This window comes from Bombina bombina, chromosome 11, assembly GCF_027579735.1.
Source record: "Bombina bombina isolate aBomBom1 chromosome 11, aBomBom1.pri, whole genome shotgun sequence".
Taxonomy (NCBI): Eukaryota; Metazoa; Chordata; class Amphibia; order Anura; family Bombinatoridae; genus Bombina; species Bombina bombina.
Genome location: NC_069509.1, coordinates 51,607,046 through 51,632,466, shown reverse-complemented (window position 1 = coordinate 51,632,466; position 25,421 = coordinate 51,607,046). Strand labels below are relative to the sequence as shown.

The following is a 25,421-nucleotide window of genomic DNA, read 5'->3' as shown; positions in this document are numbered from 1 at the left end:
CTTGCTAATAAGTGACATTCCTGCTAATCACTGCTCATTTAGGTGAGTACGCATTATAATGGTTGGATGCTATTAGAATGCACGTCCTTCAGATGCACTTACCTGGACTTCTTTGATGGACGCCCTTAGAACCTTCTCTGTCTCATTTATTTCCAGTGGACGAGCAATGGCAGCTGTTCTCTTTTCCTGCAAGACAGACACAGAGCTGCTTATTTGATTGGGCACTAGCTCAGTTACCAAAGTGTTCTTTTTTATACTCATACAATAAATAATGATATTACAATTGTCTTTATTTCACATTAATGTGTTAGCGCCCTCCTAAAAGAACATTTGTCTGGGATGTCACAGGCCTCAGATGAGGGTGTCAAACAGAATTACAACTTGGGGTCATACTCATAGTATCTTTTTACCTCTTTGTCCTGAGCGCCCAATAGTTTGATGAAACAAACAATACAAGGGCAAAGAGAGCTAGCTAGCCTTAACCAATTAACAAGCCATACAGGTAATAATCCTTTAAAGGGAGAGTAATCCTATGTTGAAAAGCATTCCTAAGTATGCTTAGTAGAGGCTATGTACTACTGGAAGCTAGCTGCTGATTGGTCACTGCACATATATGCCTCTTGTCTTTGTCTCACCCAATGTGTTCAGCTAAATCTCATTAGTGCATCGCTACTCCGTCAACAAGGATACCAAGCGAGTGAAGAACATTTTATAATAGAAGTAAATTGAAAGGTTGTTTAAAATTGTATTCTCTATCTGAATCATGAAAGAACAAATTTGGGATGCAAGAAAGATGTGAGGAGAAATGAAGAGTATTACCAGCACTAGACTAAATATCTACAGCTCCTCAAATAAAGGGTCCTTAGCTAAACCCTAAAATGACAATCAATATGAAAAAATAGTTTTAAGGAGCGCCAAAGAAGACAGAGATATATAAAAGTAATTAGGATATTTAATTAACAAAGATTATACAATAAAATATGCTGTTTACAATAAAACATGCAATACAAATTATACAATGATTAAAAGAATAAAAAATCATGGATCCATGATGTACACAATATTACTGATAAAAAACTGATAAAACTGATGTCTAAAACTTAATGGCAATGAACATACATATATATAATAGTTATTTCTTATATCAAAATGTCATATGGGTCTTAGCGGATACAGGGCAACAAATGACACAGTATATTCGACAAAACAGATTAGTTAGAAATATGTGGAAAATACTGGGTACAAAGTTACACAAATAGGGTGTGTTAAAATAAACAAATAAAAATTATGAAGTGAACAAAGTGAGACACATAAAGTTATCCTGTTAGTTCGCAAACAATGGGATGGTGCACATGAAAAAATAAAAATGGAAAAATGAAAAAATGGATAGATAGTCTTGAAAAAGGCCCATTCCCAGGGCCGAAACGCGTTGACATATTTATGGTGAGCTCTTTTCTAATTATTCCATTTTATCTGTTAGCTGTATTGCACTATGTATTTTTTGTATTTATAGGTATACAGAACACAGTTATTGAGGAACATTTTGGAAAATAACCGATTCCTCTTCACGCACTACGAACACATTAACTATTTGAAAACATTGCACAAACCTTTCAAGGATTACTTTGTATTTATTTGACTCATAACGTTACTTGGAATAACACCAGCACTTTTGGAATTTAAACTTTTTTTCATCCCTTCATTTTTTCTTTTTATCATTTTTTCATTTTTCCATTTTTATTTTTTCATGTGCACCATCCCATTGTTTGCGCACTAACAGGATAACTTTATGTGTCTCACTTTGTTCACTTCATAATTTTTATTGTTTATTTTAACACACCCTATTTGTGTAACTTTGTACCCAGTATTTTCCACATATTTCTAACTAATCTGTTTTGTCGAATATACTGTGTCATTTGTTGCCCTGTATCCGCTAAGACCCATATGACATTTTGATATAAGAAATAACTATTATATATATGTATGTTCATTGCCATTAAGTTTTAGACATCAGTTTTTATCAGTTTTTTATCAGTAATATTATGTACATCATGGATTTATGATTTTTTATACTTTTAATCATTGTATAATTTGTGTTGCATGTTTTATTGTAAACAGCATATTTTATTGTATAATCTTTGTTAATTAAATATCATAATTACTTTTATATATCTCTGCCTTCTTTGGCGCTCCTTAAAACAATTTTTTCATAAAGATGTGAGGAGGAATGTGGGTGAAAATGAGGCAGAGTGTCAAAAAACTTAAGCAAAAGACATTACGAGGAAGCAAGTCCCAACGAATACAATATATATTCTGGATATATATATATTGTGACAGGGTCAGAGATCATATATATGTTAGAAGGAGAATCAAGCTCTCTGTTTATCCAGAATGAAAACAGTTACATTTTAGGTGCTCTCAGCTGGTGCAATTAGCTAGCTAGCAAAAGGCTGCTCTTAGAGCAAAGCTCTCTCTCTCGTCCTCGTGTGAGGAGGAAATCACCTGACCGACTGCCTGTAAGCACAGAGAAAGGTACTCTAAACTATTGTTTTTCTATAAAGCAGTTGTTTACCGGGGACAGTTTAGATGCCCCTAGTAATATAGTTAGGTATCCTTTAAAGTTTAGTTAGCCTCCTGAGCTAGGAGTAGGTGTTTGTTTTGTTTTATGAAACCTGCTATGAAACAAATAAAAAGTTTGTTTCCTGAATCAAATGAACTGTTCCTTCTTACTAAAGCCAAAAGAACAGCCACCTTACCACAGTGGGGCCAGCGGTGGGATTGGTCTAGTACTGGGAGATTAAAAGTACAGAGCCCACTTAAAGCAATATATATTAAAGTTTGTGTTTGCAAAAATGGAGGAGATCATAAAAGCCCTGTTACAGGCCACTGCAGTGCAGCAGGAAACCAACAAAGCTCAGCATGAAAGTAACCGTTTACTATCTGTGTAACTTGGAACAGTAATAGAGGCGCAAAACACTGACCGCATTATGCTTAAAGGGATAGTGGACTGTCTCTGAAATGTCAGCAGAGAGACCAGCAGTGATACCAGGACTATCCAAGCAAGTCAGTATCTGCAAAAGATGACCCCGCAAGATGATGTGGAAGCTTACCTCCTTGCTTTTGAAAAGACTGCCACTAGGGAGCAGTCGCCACATGCAAAGTGGGTTGGAATCCTTGCACCATATCTCTTAGGAGAGGCCCAAAGGGCTCACTTTTATCTGGAAGAGGAGGAAGCAAATGACTATGACAGTCTTAAATCAGAAATGCTGGCCAGGGCTGGTATATCTCCTGCAGTGTATGCCCAGAGATATCACAATTGGGCATATCTAGGGTTGCCACCTCAGCCATGTTTTCCTGGACACTTATGAGTTACACATGTTGCAGGGTGTGCAACTTATAAGTGTTCTGTATTTTAAGGGACGGGTGGCAACCCTAGGCATATCAGGAGCAGAAGGCCCCAAGAGCCCAGTTGTTTGACTTGATACATTTGGCAAAGAAATGGGGGACCCCAGAAAACTCTACACCAGCACGAATTATAGAGACCTTGGTGTTGGACCGGTTTGTCCGAGCTTTACCAAATGGACTACTCCAGTGGGTGTGGCAGGGTAACCCCACTACCTATGATACGATGGTGGCTATGGTGGAGCGTTATACTGCAGTGAAAGACCTTAAATCTTCTTCTGCAAGAAGCCCAAAGGTGAAACAACACCTGGAACTAAAGGACTGGAGAACTAGTGGACCTCAGAAAATGGTAAACTGGACCAGGCGACCTAAAGGAACTCAATTTGGCTCAAAGAATAATGATCCCCAGAAAGGACTGCAGAATGACACTGTTCCAATTACCTGTTACGAATGTTGGCAATTAGGACACATCAAAGTTCATTGTCCACAACTGCAGGAAGCCATGGAATGTGGATATGCTTCTGTAGATAAGAACTTTTGTGGCTTTGTGTGTTTAATAGGGAAACAAGTGTTTTCAGTGTATGTGTACAGCTAAATGGAAAGGCTATACTGGCCCTAGTAGACTCAGGCAGTGATATTAATTTAGTTTCTGAGAGTCTAGTCCCACCTTTAGAAGTACTACCTGGGAAAAGGGTGGGTGTTCTTTGTGTCCATGGCACTAAAGTAGAATATGCTACTGTTGCTATTGAAATAAAACACCTTGGTAGGCCTATACAAATTGAGGCGGCTGTAGTCCCCAGGTTGCCCTATTCTCTAATATTGGGACGCAATTTCCCAGGTTTCAGCAGTCTTATACAAAATGAGCTAACAACAATAAATAATCCAGAGCCTACAGCTGAAAACCTCTCGGAAGAGAAGGGCAGATAAGTAGTTTATGTGAAGCATTAATTAATGAAACTGAAAAAGAGGTTAAGGTTGAACAGCATCTTGACAATCTGTACACTTATACGAAGAGAACAAGTTAGTGACTTTATCTTTACAAAATGCATTCTCAAATGTTGTAGAAGTTAATGGAGTTGGGGTAGAAGGAAAGACTAAAAATGTATATCCCCATTTCATTCTAAGAGATGATCTATTGTATAGAGTAACCAAAGAGGAAGGGCAAGATGTAGAGCAACTGTTGGTACCTCAGCCTTTTAGGAGAAAGGTGTTAGAATTAGTGCATGCCCATATTTTTGGGGGACATTTGGGAACAGAAAAAAACCAAGACAGAATATTAAGAAGGTTTTTTTGGCCAGGGATTTATGAAGAGGTAAAAAAATCTGTTCCTCATGCCCAGATTGTCAGTTAACAGCCCCAAAGCCTCATTTACAGGCTCATCTTATTCCCCTCCCCATAATTGACACCCCTTTTGAAAGAATTGCCATGGACTTGGTGGGGCCTTTGGAGAAAACAGCCAAAGGTAACCAGTATATTCTGGTCATATTAGATTATGCCACATTGCTATCATAGGCAATACCCCTGCGTAACACAGCTTCTAAGAATATAGCTAAGGAACTGGTACAGGTTTTTTCAAGAGTAGGAATACCAAAATAAATTCTTACCGACCAGGGTACCCCTTTTGTTTCACATCTAATGAAAGACTTATGTCCAGTTACTACAGATAAAGTCTCTGAGAACTTCAGTGTACATCCCAAACAGATGGGTTGGTGGAGAAATTTAACAGGACAATGAAACATGTTACGCAAGGTTGTAAGTAGGGATGGGAAAAACTGGGATACACTTCTACCGTATTTAATGTTTGCAATACGGGAAGTACCCCAAGCGTCAATAGAGTTTTCTCCCTTTGAGCTCCTTTATGGGAGACACCCGAGAGGCTTATTAGATATAGATAAAGAAGAATGGGAAGAACAAAGGGTGCCTGGGAGGAATATCATTACCTATGTGGAACAAATGCAAGAACGCATAAAACAGATCACTCCCGTAGTTAAACAGTATTTGGAAGAGGCTCAACAGAGACAGCAAGTACTCTATAACAGACAATCCTCTGTACAAACTTTCCAGTCAGGAGACCAGGTCATGGTTCTTGTCCCCATGGTTGAAAGTAAACTTATCTCGGTGGCAAGGTCCATATGAGATTATTAGCCAAGAAGAGCCTGTAAATTACAAGGTGAGGCAGCCTGACAGAAGAAAGGTAGAGCAAGTGTACCACATAAATCTGTTAAAGCCTTGGAAGGCTAGAGAGGCCTTTGCTTTGGTAGTAGTACAGGGATTAACAGTGACACCCCACTCTTGTCCCTGAGGTGCAAGTGTCTACTGACCTTACATCAGAACAACAAAAAGAAGTTAAAGAAATGTTAAAAAGAAATGCTGATATATTTTCCAATACATCAGGTAGAACCAGGGACGTAGTCCATGATATTGTTACGGAGCCAGGAGTAATTGTAAAAAGTTAAACCCTACAGGGTACTGGAAACAAAAAGACAGGCAGAAGTGGTAAAAATGTTACAACTAGGGGTTATTGAAGAATCTAATAGTCAGTGGGCAAGTCATAGAGTCCTAGTGCCAAAGCCAGATTGGTCTCTGCGGTTTAGTAATGATTTCAGGAAACTCAATGAGTGTTCTAAATTTGATGCATACCCTATGCCTAGGATAGATGAGCTTATTGAAAATTTGGCACCAGCTAGATTTCTAACTTGTCTTGTCCTCACGAAAGGCTATTGGCAAATAACTCTGTCTAAGGAAGCTAAAGAAAAGACAGCATTTGCAACCCCTGGGGGCCTTTACCAATATACCGTTTTGCCCTTTGGGTTACATGGGGCCCCAGCGACATTTCAACGGTTAATGAATAAGTTGTTGAAGCCACATGCCCAGTATGCCTCAGCTTATCTAGATGATCTGGTTATTCATAGCCAGGACTGGGAGTCCCATTTGCATAGAGTAGAAGCTGTTTTAGACACTTTGAGAAAAGCTGGTCTCACAATCAATCCTACTAAAAGTATAATAGGCTGCTTAGAGACCAAATATTTGGGCTATACTGTAGGAAGAGGCATGGTAAAACCCCAAGTTAGTAAGATAGCGGCCATTGAAAGCTGGCCCAGACCCTTAAGGAAAAAAAAACAAGTAAGAACTTTTCTTGGGATAGTAGGGTATTATAGAAGGTTTATACGCTATTTTGCCACCAGGGTTTCTCCACTAACAGATTTGACAAAAGCAAGGGCGCCTGATGTTGTGAAATGGACTGAGGTGGAAGACCATTCATTTGCTGACTTAAAAATGGCTTTATGCTGTCATCCAGTCTTAATAGCCCCTGATTTCTCCAAGCAGTTCTTTCTGCAGACAGATGCTTCCGAAGTTGGCCTGGGAGCGGTACTGTCTGAATATCTAGCAGGTGAAGAACACCCTGTGCTCTACTTGAGTCTTAAATTGCTGCCAAGAGAGCAAAAATATGCTGTAGTAGAGAAAGAATGCTTGGCTATCAAGTGGGCTATTGAGACCTTAAGGTACTATTTGTTAGGCCGGTCCTTTACGCTAGTGACTGACCATGCTCCTTTGCAATGGTTGCACAAATCGAAAGAAACAAATGCCAAAGTAACAAGGTGGTTCCTCTCTTTACAGCCCTATAAGTTTGATGTGGCCCATAGAGCTGGGCTTCTGCATGCTAATGCAGATGCTTTGTCTAGAGTGCATAGTTTTTTTTCAGCAGCCGCTCCACCCTACTGTGTTCCGCTGGGGGGGGGGGAGGATGTGTGACAGGGTCAGAGATCATATATATGTTAGCAGGAGAATCTCTGTTTATCCAGAATGAAAACAGTTAAATGTCAGGCACTCTCAGCTGGTGCAATTAGCTAACTAACAAAAGGTTGTTATGAGAGCAAAGCTCTCTCTCTTCCGCATGTGAGGAGGAAATCACCTGACCGACTTCCTGTAAGCACAGAGACACAGAGGGAGAAAAAAGCAGGTACTCTAAACTATTGTTTTTCTATAAAGCAGTTGTTTACTGGGGACAGTTTAGATGTCCCTAGTAATATAAGTAAGTATAAGGTATCCTTTAAAGTTTAGTTAGCCTCCTGAGTTAGAAGTAGATGTTTGTTTTGTTTTATGAAACCAGCTGTGAAACAAATAAAAAGTTTGTTTCCTGAATCAAATGAACTGTTCCTTCTTACTAAAGCCAAAAGCATGGCCACCTTACCACTATATATATATATATATATATATAATTACATCAATGCAAAACGTACTTGCTGTTCAACAGATAAAGTTGGAAGAGCTGCCTAAGTAAAATGTATTAATATTTTTAATAAGAAGGCATTTTGTGCTAAAAAAATATATATTGGCATTGCATTGATGAATGGTAGAACTTTATGTCCTTTGAGGTTACAAGACAAAACACAAACTAATAGAACTTTGATATATTGGTTGCAACAACACATTAAGTCATGTGAGTGAAACATATGAATAATGTTATACAGGAATCCACACAAAACCAAAACATCTTATTAACCCTTTGTCTGCTAAGCCATTTCCCATCTGAGTGCTAAACTGGTTTGTAACTTTTTTTTTTAAACTTTTTTTAAAATATATTTATTTGTAACTTTTTTACTTACAATGGTGGGTCTGTAGCTGCTTAGATGCCCGAGATACAGGCTTCTAAACAGCATGCCACCATCTCCCTACAATTGTCATAAACGTTAAATAAAGTTGTGCGGCTGATGTCATCACGTCATTGTGCGTGACGTCACCGTGCAAAACTTCAAGCCCCGGCGATGCCTGTCACTATACAGGCCAGATTGCCAGGATGAGAGTAGGTAGGAGCCCCCAGATTCCCCTCAAGGTGGGTGAGTGCTAGCGACGGCTCTAAGCCATCGTCAAGCACCCTGACTGGGACAATTTGCGACGGAGCACTCAAGGGGTTTAAACGGCTATCCAAGGGAAGTATATGTCTGCTAATCTGGAGCAAGAAGATTTATTGAAGTGACTAAATGATACATTTATAGGAAAACATCTCCTGACTTCACAGCCAAACTCATTCTAATTAGCAGAATTTCACAAGGAAAGAAAAGTACTAGGCACCATGTTCTCCCCATCATATAGGGCAGTAACCAGGGTGATATCATCTAGTGCAGGGATGGGGAACCTTGGCCCTCCAGATGTTTCAGAACTACATTGCCCATGATGCTCAACTGGACTTCAGAGTGCCTAAGCATCATGGGTAATGTAGTTCTGAAACATCAGGAGTGCCAAGGTTCCCCATCCCTGATCTAGTGTGTCAGGGGCAGCAATGCACTGCTGGGAGCAGCTGCTGATTGGTGGATGCACATATATACCTATTGTCATTGGCTCACCTGAAGTGTTCTTCTAGCTCTCAATAGTGCATTGGTGCTCCTGAGACAACCTCCGTTTACTCTTCAAAAAGGGGATACCAAGAGAATGAAGTGCATTTGGAAAACAGAAGGTAAACTGGAAAGTTGTTAAAGATTTTTAATTTTGACTTTACAGTTCCTTTAGGCGCTCAATTACGGAAATCCTCAATGCACAATTGTAAATGCCAGATCTCACCGGTGATAGATTGTTCCAATAGGTTAATAGTGTTTGATTCCACTCCAGCTAAATATGTCCTGTGTGCCATTAAACCACTGCATACGTCAAAGGAACCAAAAATATTTTTTAACCTAACCAGACAAAATTACAATGGTCAAACAAAAAAAACAAAAAAAAATGGTAAACATTGTTGCAAACATTGCTGCCAAATGGTAGGTATTCTCTTTAACAGAAGGAAATTGTAAAGTTTTTTTAATGGCATTCTCTATTTATATCATGAAGATTTAATTCATTTTAACGTTTTTCCCATTTAATCCTGGGTTTCCATTGCAATTTATTATTATACTTTATACTTTTGCATTGTGGCCATTTTGAATGAGACAACATCCTGTAAATATCTGGCTGTCAAAGAGGTTAACACTAGTCATAACCCCAAAGGAAGCCATTCAAATGCTAGCAGGTTTATTTGCTAATGCTGCAGCATTATACATTGCAATAAGACACCATCTATTGCTAAAGTAGCACTGCAAAAACTTCAATAGGAGATTGTGAATATATACAAGTACGAATCACTTCATTTCACAGAAATAAATGCCTTCACTATTTCTAAAGTTCCTCTTTCTCTTACCTCACTGACAATGTGCCCTGGCTATTAAAAGCTCCTCCGTGTACGGGGATTGTGAGCAGTGTAATTAATCATAATGCTCAGTTCATTGTGTAGTGTGAGTAATGAGCCCACGGTGAGTTCACAAGACCACAGTGAGTTCAAGGCTGGGGAATTATGCACAGTGTTGTATTATAAACCAGCATGCACCCTGAAAGCCTGGTTCCTTACCATACCGACCCTTTGCATAGAAGTACATTAAACAAGAAACTTATAAAAGGAAGGCAGGAAGGGAGAAAAAAAAAATCACTTTGTAAATTAATTAAAATACAGTCTCCAAATGTACACAAGTCTCTCCAGCTTAAAGGGAACCACAACACCTGCTTGACATGTTTTAAACTAACTTTTTTTAATTGTGCAAAATAAACTAACAAACTATTCTGTATGCAGTATTTTCATCTTACTGCATTCTGTTGTAGATAAAAGCTTTATCATTTAAACGTTGCTCTTCAGCCTTGTACCTGCAAAGTAAGCTGCCATATTGCAAAGTTGGTTCCACAACAGTGGGTCACGTGATGCACACGGCACTTTCTACTTCTAAAGCTGAGGAAGCAGATTGAGATCTGCAGTGTCCAAGAAGAACGGCTTCAGGCAGACAGGCACTGTTATAGTTAAAAATAGCACGAGCAGGGAAGCAATTGTGAGGGGGAGGAGAGGGAGGAAAGAAAGCAAACACTCTGCATATAAGATTGTAAGGAGACATTTGCATTCATCTACATTACATATTTACTCCGGAGACTTTCTTCCCCCTGTACATTCCTCTCCTCCCCCTTCCTTCCCTGCGTGTGCTATTTATAAACATAACAGTGCCTGTCTGCCTGAAGCGTTCTTCTAAGACACCGCAGGGCTCATCTGCTTCCTTTAGAAATAGAAGGTGCCGTGTGCATCACGTGACCCACTGTTGTGGAACGTGCGTTCCAATATGGCAGCTTATACTTTGCAAGTACAAGGCTGCAGAGCAATGTTTAAATGATAAAGCTTTTACCTACAAAAGAATGCAGTAAGATGAAAACTGCATACCGAATTAAAGTCAGTATATTTTTGCATAATCGAGAAAAAGTTTTTTAAAATATTTCAAGCAGGTGTTGTGGTTCCCCTTTAATAGTACAACACACACACACATACTATATATATATATAAATATATAATATATTATATATATATATATATATATACACACATACACAGTGGATATAAAAAGTCTACGCACACCCTGTTAAATGTCAGGTTTCTTGTGATGCTAAAAAATGAGACAAAGATAAATAATTTCAGAACTTTTTCCACCTTTAATGTGACCTATAAACTATGCAACTCAATAAAATAATATGGTTGCATAAGTGTGCACACCCTTAAGCTAATACTTTATAGAAGCACTTTTGATTTTATTACAGCACTCAGTGTTTTTGGGTATGAGTTTTTCAGCATGGCACATCTTGACTTGGCAAGATTTGCCCACTCTTCTTTGCAAAAACACTCCAAATCTGTCAGATTGCGAGGGCATCTCTGAGCACAGCCCTCTTCTGATCACCCCACAGATTTTCGAATTGGATTCAGGTCTGGGGTCTGGCTGGGCCATTCTAAAACTTCTAATCTTCTTCTTGTAAAGCCATTCCTTTGTTGATTTGGATGTTCAGCTTTCTAGCAGAAGCCTTAAGGTTTTGTGCCAATATTGACTGGTATTTGGAACTGTTCATAATTCCCTCTACCTTGAATAAGGCCCCAGTTCCAGCTGAAGAAAAACAGCCCCAAAGCATGATGCTGACACCACCATGCTTCACTGTGGGTATGGTGTTCTTTTGGTGATATGCAGTGTTGTTTTTTGCGCCAAACATATCTTTTGGAATTATTGCCAAAAAGTTCAACCTTGGTTTCATCAGACCATAACACCTTTTTTCACATGCTTTTGGGAGACTTCAGATGTGTTTTTGCTCAATTTAGCTGGGCTTGGATGTTTTTCTTTGTAAGAAAAGGCTTCCGTCTTGCCGTCAACCACAAAGCCCAAACATATGAAGAATACATTGTTGTCACATGGTACTACACAGCCAGTACTTGCCAGATATTCCTGCAGCTCCTTTAATGTTGCTGTAGGCCTCTTGGCAGCCTCCCAGACCAGTTTTCTTCTCATCTTTTCATCAGTTTTGGAGGGACGTCCAGTTCTTGGTAATGTCACTGTTGCGCCATATTTTCTTCACTTGATGATGACTGTCTTCACTGTGTTCCATGGTATATCCTAATGCCCTTGGAAATTATTTTGACACCTTCTCCTGACTGTACCCTTTTAACAATGAGATCCCTCTGATGCTTTGGAAGCTCTCTGCGGACCATGACTTTTGCGTAGGGCACCGCAACTAAGAAAATGTCAGGAAACCCCAAGGCAGAACATACTGTGATGGGAGATGTCATCGCAGAAAAAGTGCAGCATGTGTGCAGAAAGAATGGGACACATGCAGGAACTGTTTTACTTTGCAGCACCGCTCAACATTACACTGTTCTCTTCTAACCACGCCCTGTGCTCTTAGCTGCACTGTAATAGTTTTTTCTTATGCAATACATCCAGAGCAAAGGGCTGTTTGAAGAGAACAACCAAATATGGAGAAGTGTATTTATTGTTGACTGGCTCTCAGGGATTTGTTTCAATTTCTCCCCCAGGCTCTTTCCCGGTCTGTAAAGCTGTAACATCTGAATGTAAGATATGAGCAATGCACCTTTTTTATTATTACATTTCTACTTTGTGATGTTAAGCCAAGAGAAAAGGAAAAATATATTTCAGGTGACCTCATTTTTTTTAATTTTTTTTTTGTCTGCAGCTTTTTTTGCAATGCAATTTTCAACTGCAGCAGTAGTATAAAACTTAAAAAAAATGCTTTGCTCTTTAGTTAGCAACACACTGCAAACTGAGCTGGTGATTTATTGTAACAACCTAATATAAAAATTGGAAATTTATTTTAAAGTTACATGCAGAAAAATTTTCCACTAAAATAAATGTAATTGCAGAACGTGAAGAAAAGTTCTGCCTCTGGGGTCAGGAAAGACCTACTAGAACAGCTGAACTTTATTTGGGGTTAATTAGAGGCACTTTAATATTATGGCAGGTGTGTGATGACTCTTATTTAACATGGTTTTCAATGTGATTGCTTAATTCTGTTATAAGAGGGTGTGCACACATTATGCAACCACATTATTTTAGTTTTTTTTTTTATTTACTTCCCCTCCGCCTTAAAGATTTCAGTTTGTTTTTCAATTGAGTTGTACAGTTTATAGGTCACATTAAAGGTGGAAAAAGATCTGAAATTATTTATCCTTTGTCTAATTTTTTTACATCAACAGAAACCTGACCTTTTATAAGGGGTGGTGTAGACTTTTTATATCCACTGTATGTGTGTATGTGTATAATATTATATAGTTATATAATATATATATATATATATATCTATATATTATATATATATATATATATACACATATATACATATACACACACATATACATATACATACATACATTACATACCATATACTGTATATATAGGCTCAAAATGTAAGTCCTAAGCTACTAGGCAGGACAAAATGTTACTAGCCCCTTCATAATCCCACACTACATCACACCAGTTACTTCAGCCCCTCTTTGCATATGTTTAGCCATTGTGAAACATTTTGTAATATTGATTTATTTTATACCATAACAAATAAAATAATGTTACACACAGTAATAAATTAACAAAAATAAGTTCATAGCAGTTAGAAAAATCAACTAGAGGTTCTGGGGAAGACAACAGCTGGATAGAAAAAGGAAGTTGTTGAACATAGAGAGTGCAGAGAGTCATGGAAGGTTATAGCATACCTGGAGATTTTTTTAATTTTATTTTTTTAATACTTATCTCTCCCTTCTAACTCTTAACTATCTTTCTCAACGCCCTCCTCTCTTTAATCTCTCTTCTTACACCCTCCCTCCTTTCGCAGGGTATAATCATCAGGTATATAGAGAAATATTTATTTAAAAGGAATGTGAAGAAGATTGGAATGTGAAATATTCATATTTCATGTCGGTTTATGCTCTTGAATAAACATGGTCAAGTTAGCCTCGAGTATGGTTAGCTTTTTTTTTTTCTGTCAGTTTTCACGCTTCATTGAATATGTTTAACGCATTCATCGATATTCAAAGCTTCACATTTTGCGAGCGCCTGGTTTTCCGCTTGTGAGTTTAAATTTACTTTCAACTCCTTCACTAGTGAAGCCGACGCGTGCAAAAAGCCTCCATCTAGCAAGTTAATGTGGAGAGCGTGAGAGTTAACTAGCACGCCACTCGTAATTTAGCCCTTTGCAAATATTCTCCCCAGGCTATCTCCTGCATTGTGTCTTTATTTGCAAATCCATGTTACACTTTTTCTGCAACGTCTAGCACAATAAAATGGCCGCCCAAACTCCTCCTATTCATGTATGTAATAATTTCTGGGTCTCTTATTATAATCAGTTCTATTGCGTATTGACTCAAAAATTATCCAGAGCACTCACTGACTATGTTTTGCGCTTGCGCTATGAGTACATTCCTCGAATACTCTGCAAAAAAACAGAAAAAAAAACAAATAACTCGAGAGTGAGGTGCAGCCATATTCCTCTAAGCTTCACTGGGCAAGGAGTCCACGCCATGGTTTCCCCTATCACCTCTAGGGAGACCTCCCCAGGGTCATTATTCAGGAGACGAACAGCAGCGCTAATAGCTTTTTCTATGGCGAGATACCACCTAGGAGCAGCCTCTTTTAGCCCAGTTCTGCTTTTCACAAAGGAAAAACTTTCCTGAAGTATATCAGTCTGACCGGCCAAGTAAGGTCAGCTCCCTTCCCACGAAATACCAAGCAATACTCTTTTGAACAAGGAAACATGACAACCCGGCCCCCCAGATGATCGTTTCGGCCTCCTATTTTCCCTGCTTCACCAAGCAGCAAATCAAACCTATCTTCTGCTGATGATAGTTAAAGGGACAGTAAACCTAAAAAATAATGTTATATAATTCTGCACATAGTGCAGAATTATATAACATTATTTTACTGCTATAGTTATAAAACTCGTTTTTTCCCTTTTAATATTTAAAAAACATACGCTTTTACAGACCCGCTCTCTGCCTGAGCGGGTCTGTTTTTTTTAGTCAGCGCATAGGGCCAGCTGTATAGTCCACAGCCCGGCCCGACCGCGCCATAAGATTAAGTGCAGCTCGCTCCTGCTCTGTCTGACAGCAGGAGCGAGCTTCACTTAATGCTATGGCACGGTCGGGCAGGGCTGTGGACTATACAGCTGGCCCGATGCGCTGACTAAAAAAACAGACCCGCTCAGCAGAGAGCGGGGTCCTGTAAAAGCGGGTATGTTTTTTAATATTAAAAAGGGAAAAACGAGTTTTATAACTATAGCAGTAAAATAATGTTATATAATTCTGCACTATGTGCAGAATTATATAACATTATTTTTTTAGGTTTACTGTCCCTTTAATAAACTTGAAACAGCTTTCCACAAGTGGTTTGTTTTTGCTGCACCTACCCCATAAAGGGGATCGCTGTGGTCCACAGTACTTGAAACCATAAGATATTTAATATCTAATTTGCATATCTTACCCTCAGTTCTCTGGTGCATTGGTAACAATGTATACAGAATACTTCTGAAACAAAAGCAAGCGGGGATACTTACTAATACTTGCTAATTACCCAAACTGCTTGGGACAGGAAAAGGTTTGACTTTCGGAATAGTTTGGATTTTGGAATATTTGAATCTGTACAATGGGACAGTTTGCAGAGGGGTGGGAACCAAGCGCAAACAAGAATATCTTGTGTCATTTAGACAAAATTTACATGTCATTATATACCTTATACATGTAAAAGAAATGTACTTTTAGCCAGAAATCAGTGGACGGGGTCCCCTCTGGATGCTTGCAGGCAGGAGGTTGCCTTTGAACACCTAGGCATGCATGTGATATTTCATAGGGAAATCCACTACCCCTTCCCAGTGTTCTAATGATGCTAATTGAATTAACAGAACTAGATTCTTCTGAGCATGTATTAGACCCCCAGGTGTCTTTGTTTTATAGTTATACAAGGGATTAATATTCAGATCACAGAAGAATTTGTGAATGATCCTCATCTGTAATCCCCTGTATGTTCATGTCTTTGTTTTTTTATTTTATGTTTTTAACTGGGTTTCAATAAAAGTTATATAATTTAATGGTGTCTCCCATTACTATTTAGTATTTTTGTATGTTACAAATCAGTGTATTGGCACTAAAGTAGGAAGTCACATATTCTAGCTATTGTTATACTATATTCATGTACTTACCCTCAGATCAGCCTCCTTACCCAGGAGATCACATAGTGTAGCTCCTTTAGAAGTAATTTCAGACGCAAGTTGCCTGGCCATCTTCAAATCTGCAATCTGAGGAGTGAAAGAACAGTTTAGACAATAATCCACTAGATTCAGAAGAGAATTGGCGACCATTCACCCATGATACACTCCATAATCAATCCGGTAAGATGATCTTTTCGCTACTACTCAGATCATATTTAGATTGTGAGTTTAACAAAACATCTTAAATCAGAAGATTGTGTAGAAAAGGACAACACTTACTTTTGCTCCTAAATCAAACTTAAAGCTTGAGGTTTCCTCTGCCTCTAGCTGGTTGCTGTCTATGCCTTTGGTTTTCAGAGCGTTACATAACACAGTGGTTATCTTCAGAAGCTCCTGCACAGCATTTCCATCTGACTGATACAGCTTTTTGGTGTTTAGCTTTATGTGTGCTTTGGTGGCCTGAGGAAGGACAAATATTGGAGGTTATATTCTTCAGTCCTGTGGCTCAGGTAAGAGGTATTACTACACGATGTGAATTACTTTAAACAAAATGCGTTCAAGGAAAACACAAACGGTACTGCTACAGCCCTCCCATGAATTATTCAAGTTCAGACTGTAGATAGGCTAGGAGCATAAAAGTAGCCAATCAGAAGCCATTTATCTGCATAACAAAATGAAGGGCACATTCTAAGGACAGTGGGAAATACTGGTGGCAGAAATGTCTTCCAGAAGAGGAACAGCGGCATTTTGTTTAAGGTAAGTGCATTTCTATTTAAAAGGACAGTATACACCAATTTTTAGCAGACACCCCCCCCCCCCCTGCATATGAAAAGGCCCATTACACAAACAGGAGCAAACAGAATATTGTAGACTTGAGTCTACATCTGATACTTTGGGGCTTGGTTAGGAGTCTGAAAATCAGCACAATGTTATTAAAAAATAAGAAAAATTATACATTGTTGTAAAAACACCCCCAGATGGGCTATATGAATGGATCATCTACAAAACAATTACACAAAGAAAAATCTAGTGTACAATGTCCCTTTAAAGGCACATGGAAGTCAAAATGTAAATTTGAAATGGAGCACTATATGGCAGCAGTATTTGCAACAATAAAGTGTGTTCAGAAGTCTTTTGTAAATCTCTTAGAAAATATAGAAAAAGCTCTCTTAGGGTTTGATTTTCTAAAACTCTCTGCTCAGATGAGATGATATAAAATGATCCTCCAGCACGACGAGATTCCTCACAAGGTTCTAACAAGGCAGATTTTCCTATACTCCTCTAAGGAAAGATAAGCCCAGTGTAATATAGCACTGCATGACATGAGAGTTTTGCTGCATTTACACTTTGTACTTTATCTTACTTAAAGGGACAGTCTACTCCAGAATTGTTATTGTTTAAAAGATAGATAATCCCTTTATTACCCATTCCCCTGTTTTGCATAACCAACACAGTTATATTAATATACTTTTTACCTCTGTGATAATCTTGTATCTAAGCCTCTGCAGACTGCCCCCTTATTTCAGTTGTTTTGACAGACTTGCATTTAGCCAATCAGTGCCCTCTCATTTGTAACTCCACGGGCGTGGTCACGTTATCTGTGTGGCACACATGAACTAACGCCCTCTAGCTGTGAAAAACTGCCACATGCATTGAAATAAGGGGCGGCCTTCAAGGACTTACAAATTAGCATATGAGCCTACCGATGTTTAGCTTTCAACAAAGAATACCAAAAGAACAATGCAAATTTGATGATAAAAGTGAATTGGAAAGTGGTTTAAAATTGCATTCCCTATCTGAATCATTAAAGTTTAATTTTGACTAGATTGCCCCTTTAACACAGATTTTGTCCTGAACACCAGAAATTTTCTTTTGTGATTCAGACAGAGCATGCAATTTTTTAAAAGTTTCCAATTTACTTATATTATCAAATTTACTTTGTTCCCATGGTATTCTTTGTTGGAGATACCTAGGCAGGTTTCTGGAGCACTACATAACAGGAAATAGTGCTGCCATCTATTGCTCTTACTAAAGGATAACATTCTTGTGAAATTGCTGCCATATAGTGCTCTAGACACGTGCACACGCTTATGTGCCTGCCCAAGAGAACGAAGAAATTTGATAAAGGAAGTGAATTAGAAAGTTGTTTAAAATTGCATGCTCTTTCTGAATCATAAAATAAAAATGTTGGGTTTTATGTCCCTTTGAGTGCTAAGCACTTTCCCACCTGGGTGCTAAGGTGATTTAAGTTTTTCTTTTAAACTTTTGTATTTTTTCCCCCAGATCCCTAAGACTTACACCATTGGAAAGGTTAAGCGATTACCTGTCCAACAGTGGGTCTTGGGGGTCTGTAGCTGCTTAGATACCCCCTTTCCCTATATTTTGTATTGTAATTTTTTAATAAAGTTGCGCGGTGACGTCATTGCGCGTGACGTCACCGCGCAAATCGTGAAGCCCCGGCGATGCCTGTCACTATGCAGGCCAGATCGCCGGGGTAGAAGCTGGTGGGAGCCCACAGATCTCCCTCAAGGTGGGAGAGTGCTTGCGACGGCTCTGAGCCGTCGTTAGCACCAGAGTGGGAAACTCTGCAACAGCTCAGAGCTGTCGTTAGCACTCAAGGGGTTAAGTTTTATTTCATTCAAACTTTGCACTTTCTATATTGTATTTTAATGCATATAGTTTCTGTCTAAGGCCGTGCATGATAGCAATTTTACAAATTCTCATTATGCTTTGACAGTTTCTGTGTAACTTTAAAAAATTAGGGTCATACTTTGTATATTTATGTGTATATTTTATTGCACTTTGTTTTTGTTCTATTTAAAATAAAACTGGTAGTCCCATACTATTTGCTTGCGCTATAGAGGCACTTGCAGTGCAGAGCAGAAAAAAAAAATATTAAAAGGAGTACAGGTCAAGTCACAATGGTACACTATCTCTTTATTTGCCAATAATATTTTAATTTCTCTAACAAATCTGGAGATCTCAGTATATACCCCTTCTTATTCAAAAATTCCAGACTAAGTCAAAAATATTAAATACAACTTTAGACCAAAAAAACTTTAGACAGGATCAAAACAGTAACTCATTTTACATGGTGTCATCTCTTTCTGAAATATTTGGGCATTATATAGTATATCTGTTAATAGGGAGAGAACAATATAAGTCACAAACAGACCTGATCAATCAGTGATATGACTGTTTTATACATTGGTTTTACTTAGAGACAAGTTCATAATTTTACTCAACAAGCCCAAGCTAGAAATATGTCTAGACCATTGACTAATTTTGAGCTCTTATGCACTAGGACCCCACCAATTAGCCATACCCTCTCGGTAATAATTAAGATATTAGTTGTACCCCCTCCAGGATATATTCCGCCTTACTTGGAGAGGGATCTAGGTGTTTTCCGTTACAATCTTCTATATCTTCCTAGTTGTTAGAAAATAATTTAAAGATATTACATAGACTGTATCTAATATTACAAAGACTGCATCACCCTTTTCGCAATAAAAAGAACACATGCTGGCAATGTGGTCATGTCTGAAGTGGTATGGCCCATATGTGGTGGTATCTATATACACACACACACACTACTTCCGTTTCCAGAGAGCTTCATTACTTTCAATGGGCTCAATGATCAAAGGTTCTCTTGTTTGGAGAGAAATATAGAGCAGACTCCACAGACTGTACAGGGGCTGAACCCACTGCATTCTATAAGAAAAGTGTCAAAACCTGGGAGTCCAAGAGAGATGCATTACATGGAATGTAATGAGGCTCTCTGGGATACAGAATTTCACTGGGGAGAGTGATGTTGACAGGAGAGCACCTGGGAGTGATATAAAGTCTCAGTTTGCAGCAAATACAAATTAAACTAAAAATGTTTTCGATACAATTTGGTATTCCAAAGCTTTCTCACTTACAGAGGACGCAAGCAGTTATCATCAGTGACCTGTCCTAGGAATGTACAGTGGAACACTCATATCGAGAAACTTTAGTGGACGGGACATAAAGATCTCCTGATGTGTTATTGCTAGGCTGACCATATTGCCGCTTTAAAAGGGACACATATGAAAAATACATATGTCAGGGTTCTTATAATAGAACATTATTCAAAATATTTCTTTAAATAGCCCTGACATATGTATTTAAAAGCGGCAATATGGTCAGCCTAGTTATTGCTGTACACACAACTGACTCCTGTGGTAATTGATGAGCTGTCTTTACTTGCATTTCTATTAAATGCATATGCTAGCAGGGACCTTTCTTTGTATTAAATATTTGCTGTGAATCTGAGGTGCGCTGTCCTCTTGTTATTTTAGATATCTGTTTGATGAGAGTATATGCTCTGGTTTTCTGGGAATAGCAGAATCACTCCAACACAGTGTACATCTGATGTGGCAAAGATTTCACTTTTTATATCAAGTACCTTATTATGTTTTATTAACATTTTATGTACATACTACTGTGTATCACAAATGGATCTTATATTTTTATATATAGTTTTATTTATAATATTGCAAACTACTTCATATAGCGCTAAACATTAATTGTGTGGCATACAATACTAAAGTGAGTCTCACACATCACCTGAAAAAGCAACAGCAGACCTGGTATACATAATGAAGTTATCATGGGATTCTCTGGTATAGCACAATGCTACAGCAAGTCTCATGTTTAAATCTCAAGAATGTATTCTTGACATTAAAGGGACATGAAACCCATTCAGATAAAGCATCTAATTTTAAACAACTTTTCAATTTACTTCTTTTATCTACTGTGCTTTGTCCTCTTGGTATCCTTTGTTGAAAAGCATACCAAGGTAGGGTTAGGAACTGGGAGCTAACTGCTGATTGGTGGATTCATTTATATGACTCTTGTGATTGGCTTACCAATATTTTCAGCTAGCTTCCAGCAGTGCATTACTGCTGAATGATGAAAGAAAATGTTGGGTTGCATGTCCCTTTAAGTTAAAGACTAATGTGAAACAACAGCTTATCTCAGAGTTGAACCTTTAGGGCTGCTCAAGTGATACAAAGTTGCATTACACTCCAACTTGGCTGTCCATTACAGCTAATCAGAAACTGTACTAAGGTGTCATTGTTCCTTCTTAAAGGGACACTGAACCCACATTTCTTTTAATGATTCAGAAAGAGCATGAAATTTTAAGCAACTTTCTAATTTACTCCTATTATCAATTTTTCTTCGTTCTCTTGCTATCTTTATTTTAAAAACAGCAATGTAAATCTTAGCAGCCAGCCCATTTTAGGTTCAGCACCATGGATAGTGCTTGCTTATTGGTGGATGACATTTACCCACCAATAAGCAAGCATAACCCAGGTCCTCAACCCAAAATGGGCCAGCTTAGCTCCTATGCATCACATTCCTACGTTTTAAATAAAGATAGCAAGAGGTCGAAGAAAAATTGATAATATGAGTAAATTAGAAAATTGCTTAAAATGTCATGCTCTCTGAATCATGAAAAAAAAACATTTGGGTTTAGTGTCCCTTTAAGCAGATATGTATTTGTAGACTGTCAAGACAGTAAGGGCACATTAGTGGTGACACCAATGGGCACACGTGGCTAAAAAAAAAGTCAGGAAGCATCTAGTTAACTTGAGATGCCAACAAATAACTATGTGTTTGGTCCCTACATTATGTATTGCATTATTTATATCACTACTATGGTCAGACTATGATATCTTCTTTCTTAAGACACACAGGCAGCTAAAATGATGTGTACAATGTATTATATTCCAGCAAAGATAGTATGAAAGATGATTCTATATTGTCCTTACCATAAACTGTGCCACAGCCTTAATAAAGAACACTCTGTCTTGCTCGGTATCCACATCTGTAGGGATATCTGACTGAGGTTCATACCTGATAAGATGAAACAAACCCACTCTTTTACAATGCATTACTGAATGTTACAAACGTAAAATACAGTCAAAAATAAATTCACACTCTAATATGTAGCACTCTTTGTTCATTTATTGAAAATGATGATGTGGCTTTAACTACTCAAACCACACAATGCTTTGTGGGAACACAAACCATCAGATACAAATATAGCAGTAAAATACAAAACTTTTTATACTTACCTAATACACACAATTCTCTGTGTTCTTACTCACTGCAAGCCTTTAAGCCAAATTTAAACCACTATTGCTACTGGTTTAAATTGGTACTACTAAAATACCAGTTTGAATTACAGGTGTTTTGCAGCACCAGTTAGGACATAGTTAAAATCCTGCTCAGAACCACAAGTATTGCAGCTGCTGAGCTGAACACAGTTGGTGATTAGCGGGGTTCTGCGACTGCCACACCAGCTGTTTCCTGATCAGGATCAGCATTCCTCTGTGGTTCCTAGATGGGACTTTAACTATGTGTTTAAAAGGATAGTACAGTCCAAATTAACCTTTCATGATTCAGATAGAGAATGTAATTTTAAGCAATTTTCCAATTTACTTTTACCACCAATTTTGCTTTGTTCTCTTGGTATTCTTAGTTGAAAGCTAAACCTAGGAGGTTCATATGCTAATGTCTAAGCCCTTGAAGGCTGCATCTTCACTCAGGGCATTTTGACAGTTTTTTTCACCACTAGAGGGTGTTAGTTCATATGTGTCATATAGATAATACTGTGCTCATGCACATGGAGTTCCAGTGAGCCAGCTCTGATTGGCTAAAATGGATGTCTGTCAAAAGAACTGTAATAAGGGGCAGTTTGCAGAGGCTTAGATACAAGATAATCACAGAGGTAAAAAGTGTATTTATAGAACTGTGTTGGCTATGCAAAACTAGGGAATGGGTAATTATTATCTATCTTCTTAAACAATACAAATTTTGGTGTAGACTATCCCTTTAAAAGCTAAACATAGGTAGGCTCATATGCTAATTTCTAAGCCCTTGAAGGCCGCCTCTGCATTTGACAGTTTTTCACCACTAGAGGGCGTTAGTTAATGTGTTTCATATAGATAACACTGTGCTCATGCAAGTGAAGTTGTTTAAGAGTAATTGCCTGAAGTGCAAGTCTGTCAAAAGATCTGAGATAAGGAGGCAGTTTGCAGAAGCTTAGATACAAGGTAATTACAGAGGTAAAAAGTGTATTAATATAACTGTGTTGGTTATGCAAAACTGGAGAATGGGTAATAAAGGGATTATCTATCTTTTTAACCTTTTAAAGCCGTTATGCCGTTCCATTCCGTCATATTTACACTGGGCTTTAAAGCCGTTATGACGGAATGGAACGTCATAACTAACGGCTGTCCTGAAGCCTTCTGTGCTTCAGGGATTTAATCGCGGTCTGGAGGGCGTTCCTAGGATTGTAGGGACGCCCCCCAGATGCGATCCAATAATTGAAATCTCGCGATCGTATGCACGATCGCGTAGTTTCAATTTGTCTACATCGGAACAGTTGTTCCGATGTAGGCACTTTAACCCTGTCACGAAAGGGTTAATCAATAACATTTTTGGTGTTTACTATCCCTTTAAGCCTTTTGCTGGGGTAAAAGACGTTGAGTGTCAGCAAATTAGAGCATGCATTTTTTTACACTTGAATGAGCAGTTGTGCAAACCTGCGTTTTACAACATACCTAATATGTCCATTTAAACGATTTCATGTTTCGGAGGACAATAACAGTCCAAAAAATAGGAACACAAAAATACTAACCCATCAATAGAAGTTGTTGGATAGGCTCCGAAGAAATTTGTGAAAACACTATTTTATAGATAGGATAGTCGATATAAAGACAAACAAATAGCAATTTACTATGCACAAACACAGTAAAAGAGATCCTGAATGGCATATATAGGTATATTATATAGATATCCTTTTTATTAAAAATACAATAATAATAATTATAATGTATCCTTGAGTATATTCTATTCCATCTGAAAAGATTATCAGATAATCTACCAAAATACATAAAAATAAATAAAACTAGCATTTGTAGAAAATAAATATTATAAGCTTTAAACTAGAACCAAACCCTAACAGAATTGCTAGGCTAGAAAGGTCAAGTGATCCTTATCAGGTGCCACAGTCTATATATTTTTTATTTAACAGAAAATAATCAAATAATAGACTGTTATGTGTTTCTTACCATTTCACCAGCCAGATCAGCACCTCTGACACCAAAGGGAAATTTGGGGTTCTGAAACTCTCCATAGAGATGAGGCGAGGGTACCCCAGAACCCGCATCATCTCTGTGAAATCTGCAGGAATAAAAGAAAGAAAAAAAACACAAGAAAATGATTGAATTGCACAGTAAATACTTGTTATGAAAATTATATTTGGAGAAATAGGTGTAGGTGAAACTTGTTTTCATGAGTACACATTTTAGCACCCTTTTTATGCATTGAGAACCTGGCATTATATAATTCCGTTTGCACCCTTTGCAAATGCCATATGTACCTGCATACCATGATTATATCAGTGCCCTCTGTATGACAGCTGAGCACTCCTTACATGTCATGATTATGAGATCTCTTTAACATGATGCCAAGATCATGAGATCAGGCCTGGCCATTTGGGAAGGGCGAGAGGGTCACCCGCCCTGGGCCCAGCTCTTTGGGGGGCCCTGCAATGTCAGTGGTCGTGGTTATGAGATGATGGTGCAATGTATATGTTGTATTGAATTGATGAGAAGTGTTTATGGTATTTGTGCTAGTCTTTATATAGGTATTACTGAATGCTGGAACGGGTGAGCCATACAAGGGGCAGGGCATACAGGAGAGGGGGATAAGGGCACTGGGCTGGGGGGCCCCACAAATGTATCTTGCCCAGGCCCTGCATGAAATAATCATTTTTATGCCATGGCTATGTGAGCACCCTTTACATGCCACAATGCCGTGGGGACCTGGCCACAATTAAATAAATCAGTAATAGCACAATTGCATATTGTTTTCACAGATAAAGAATCATAAAGGGTATTATCCACTTGCTTGCAATGGACTAGCCCCCTCTGCTACTCAATAAATTAAAGAAGTACAAGTCCCAGGTAAGACGTTACTATGCTCGGTAAGAAATGTCTCTTACTGCGAAGCTCCCGGTAAGACATGACGTAATTTCTCAGCACGGAGAGGATGTACGGAGATTTGCTAGGCCGCTAGCAGGCTGAGGCGTTTGGTATCATAGCAACAGCAGAAGCTACGGCGGCCCGAAGTTGACAGTTCGAGAAATCAAGCGCATGCGCAGATCGTCCACCGAGTTAAGTTTTTCCTTATAGGTGAAGCTTGCGTCACTTGACTAACTCATACCCATAGGTAACGGTGGTTACCTCAGTAGAATATTTACAATACTGGGTACGCCCGTATTCCTGGTTTCTATAGTGTATATTCATTTATTCAGTTATAATGCTGGATACGATCCATCTATGTAGCCTCAGGTAGTGGGTGTTATCACCATAATTAAATCATTGGAGTCGATACCTATTGATTTGATGTGTTGCTATACATTATTTAAAGGGACAGTCTACACCAGAATATTT

The 25,421-nt window shown here is 38.4% G+C and overlaps 1 protein-coding gene across 1 annotated transcript in view; it reads right to left on the bottom strand.

Moving 5' to 3' along the window:
* CLUAP1 (clusterin associated protein 1) overlaps positions 1-25,060 on the bottom strand; it is a 45,962-nt gene extending 20,902 nt beyond the window's left edge. The window contains exons 1-6 of the mRNA XM_053695136.1: positions 24,971-25,060; positions 24,036-24,147; positions 21,729-21,813; positions 16,213-16,392; positions 15,925-16,020; positions 103-186 (exon numbers count right to left, since the gene is read on the bottom strand). Of these exons, the coding sequence (XP_053551111.1) occupies positions 103-186; positions 15,925-16,020; positions 16,213-16,392; positions 21,729-21,813; positions 24,036-24,147; positions 24,971-24,992 (579 nt within the window). The 5' untranslated portion in view covers positions 24,993-25,060. The remainder of the gene's footprint in view (positions 1-102; positions 187-15,924; positions 16,021-16,212; positions 16,393-21,728; positions 21,814-24,035; positions 24,148-24,970) is intronic.
* Positions 25,061-25,421: the final 361 nt, after the last annotated feature.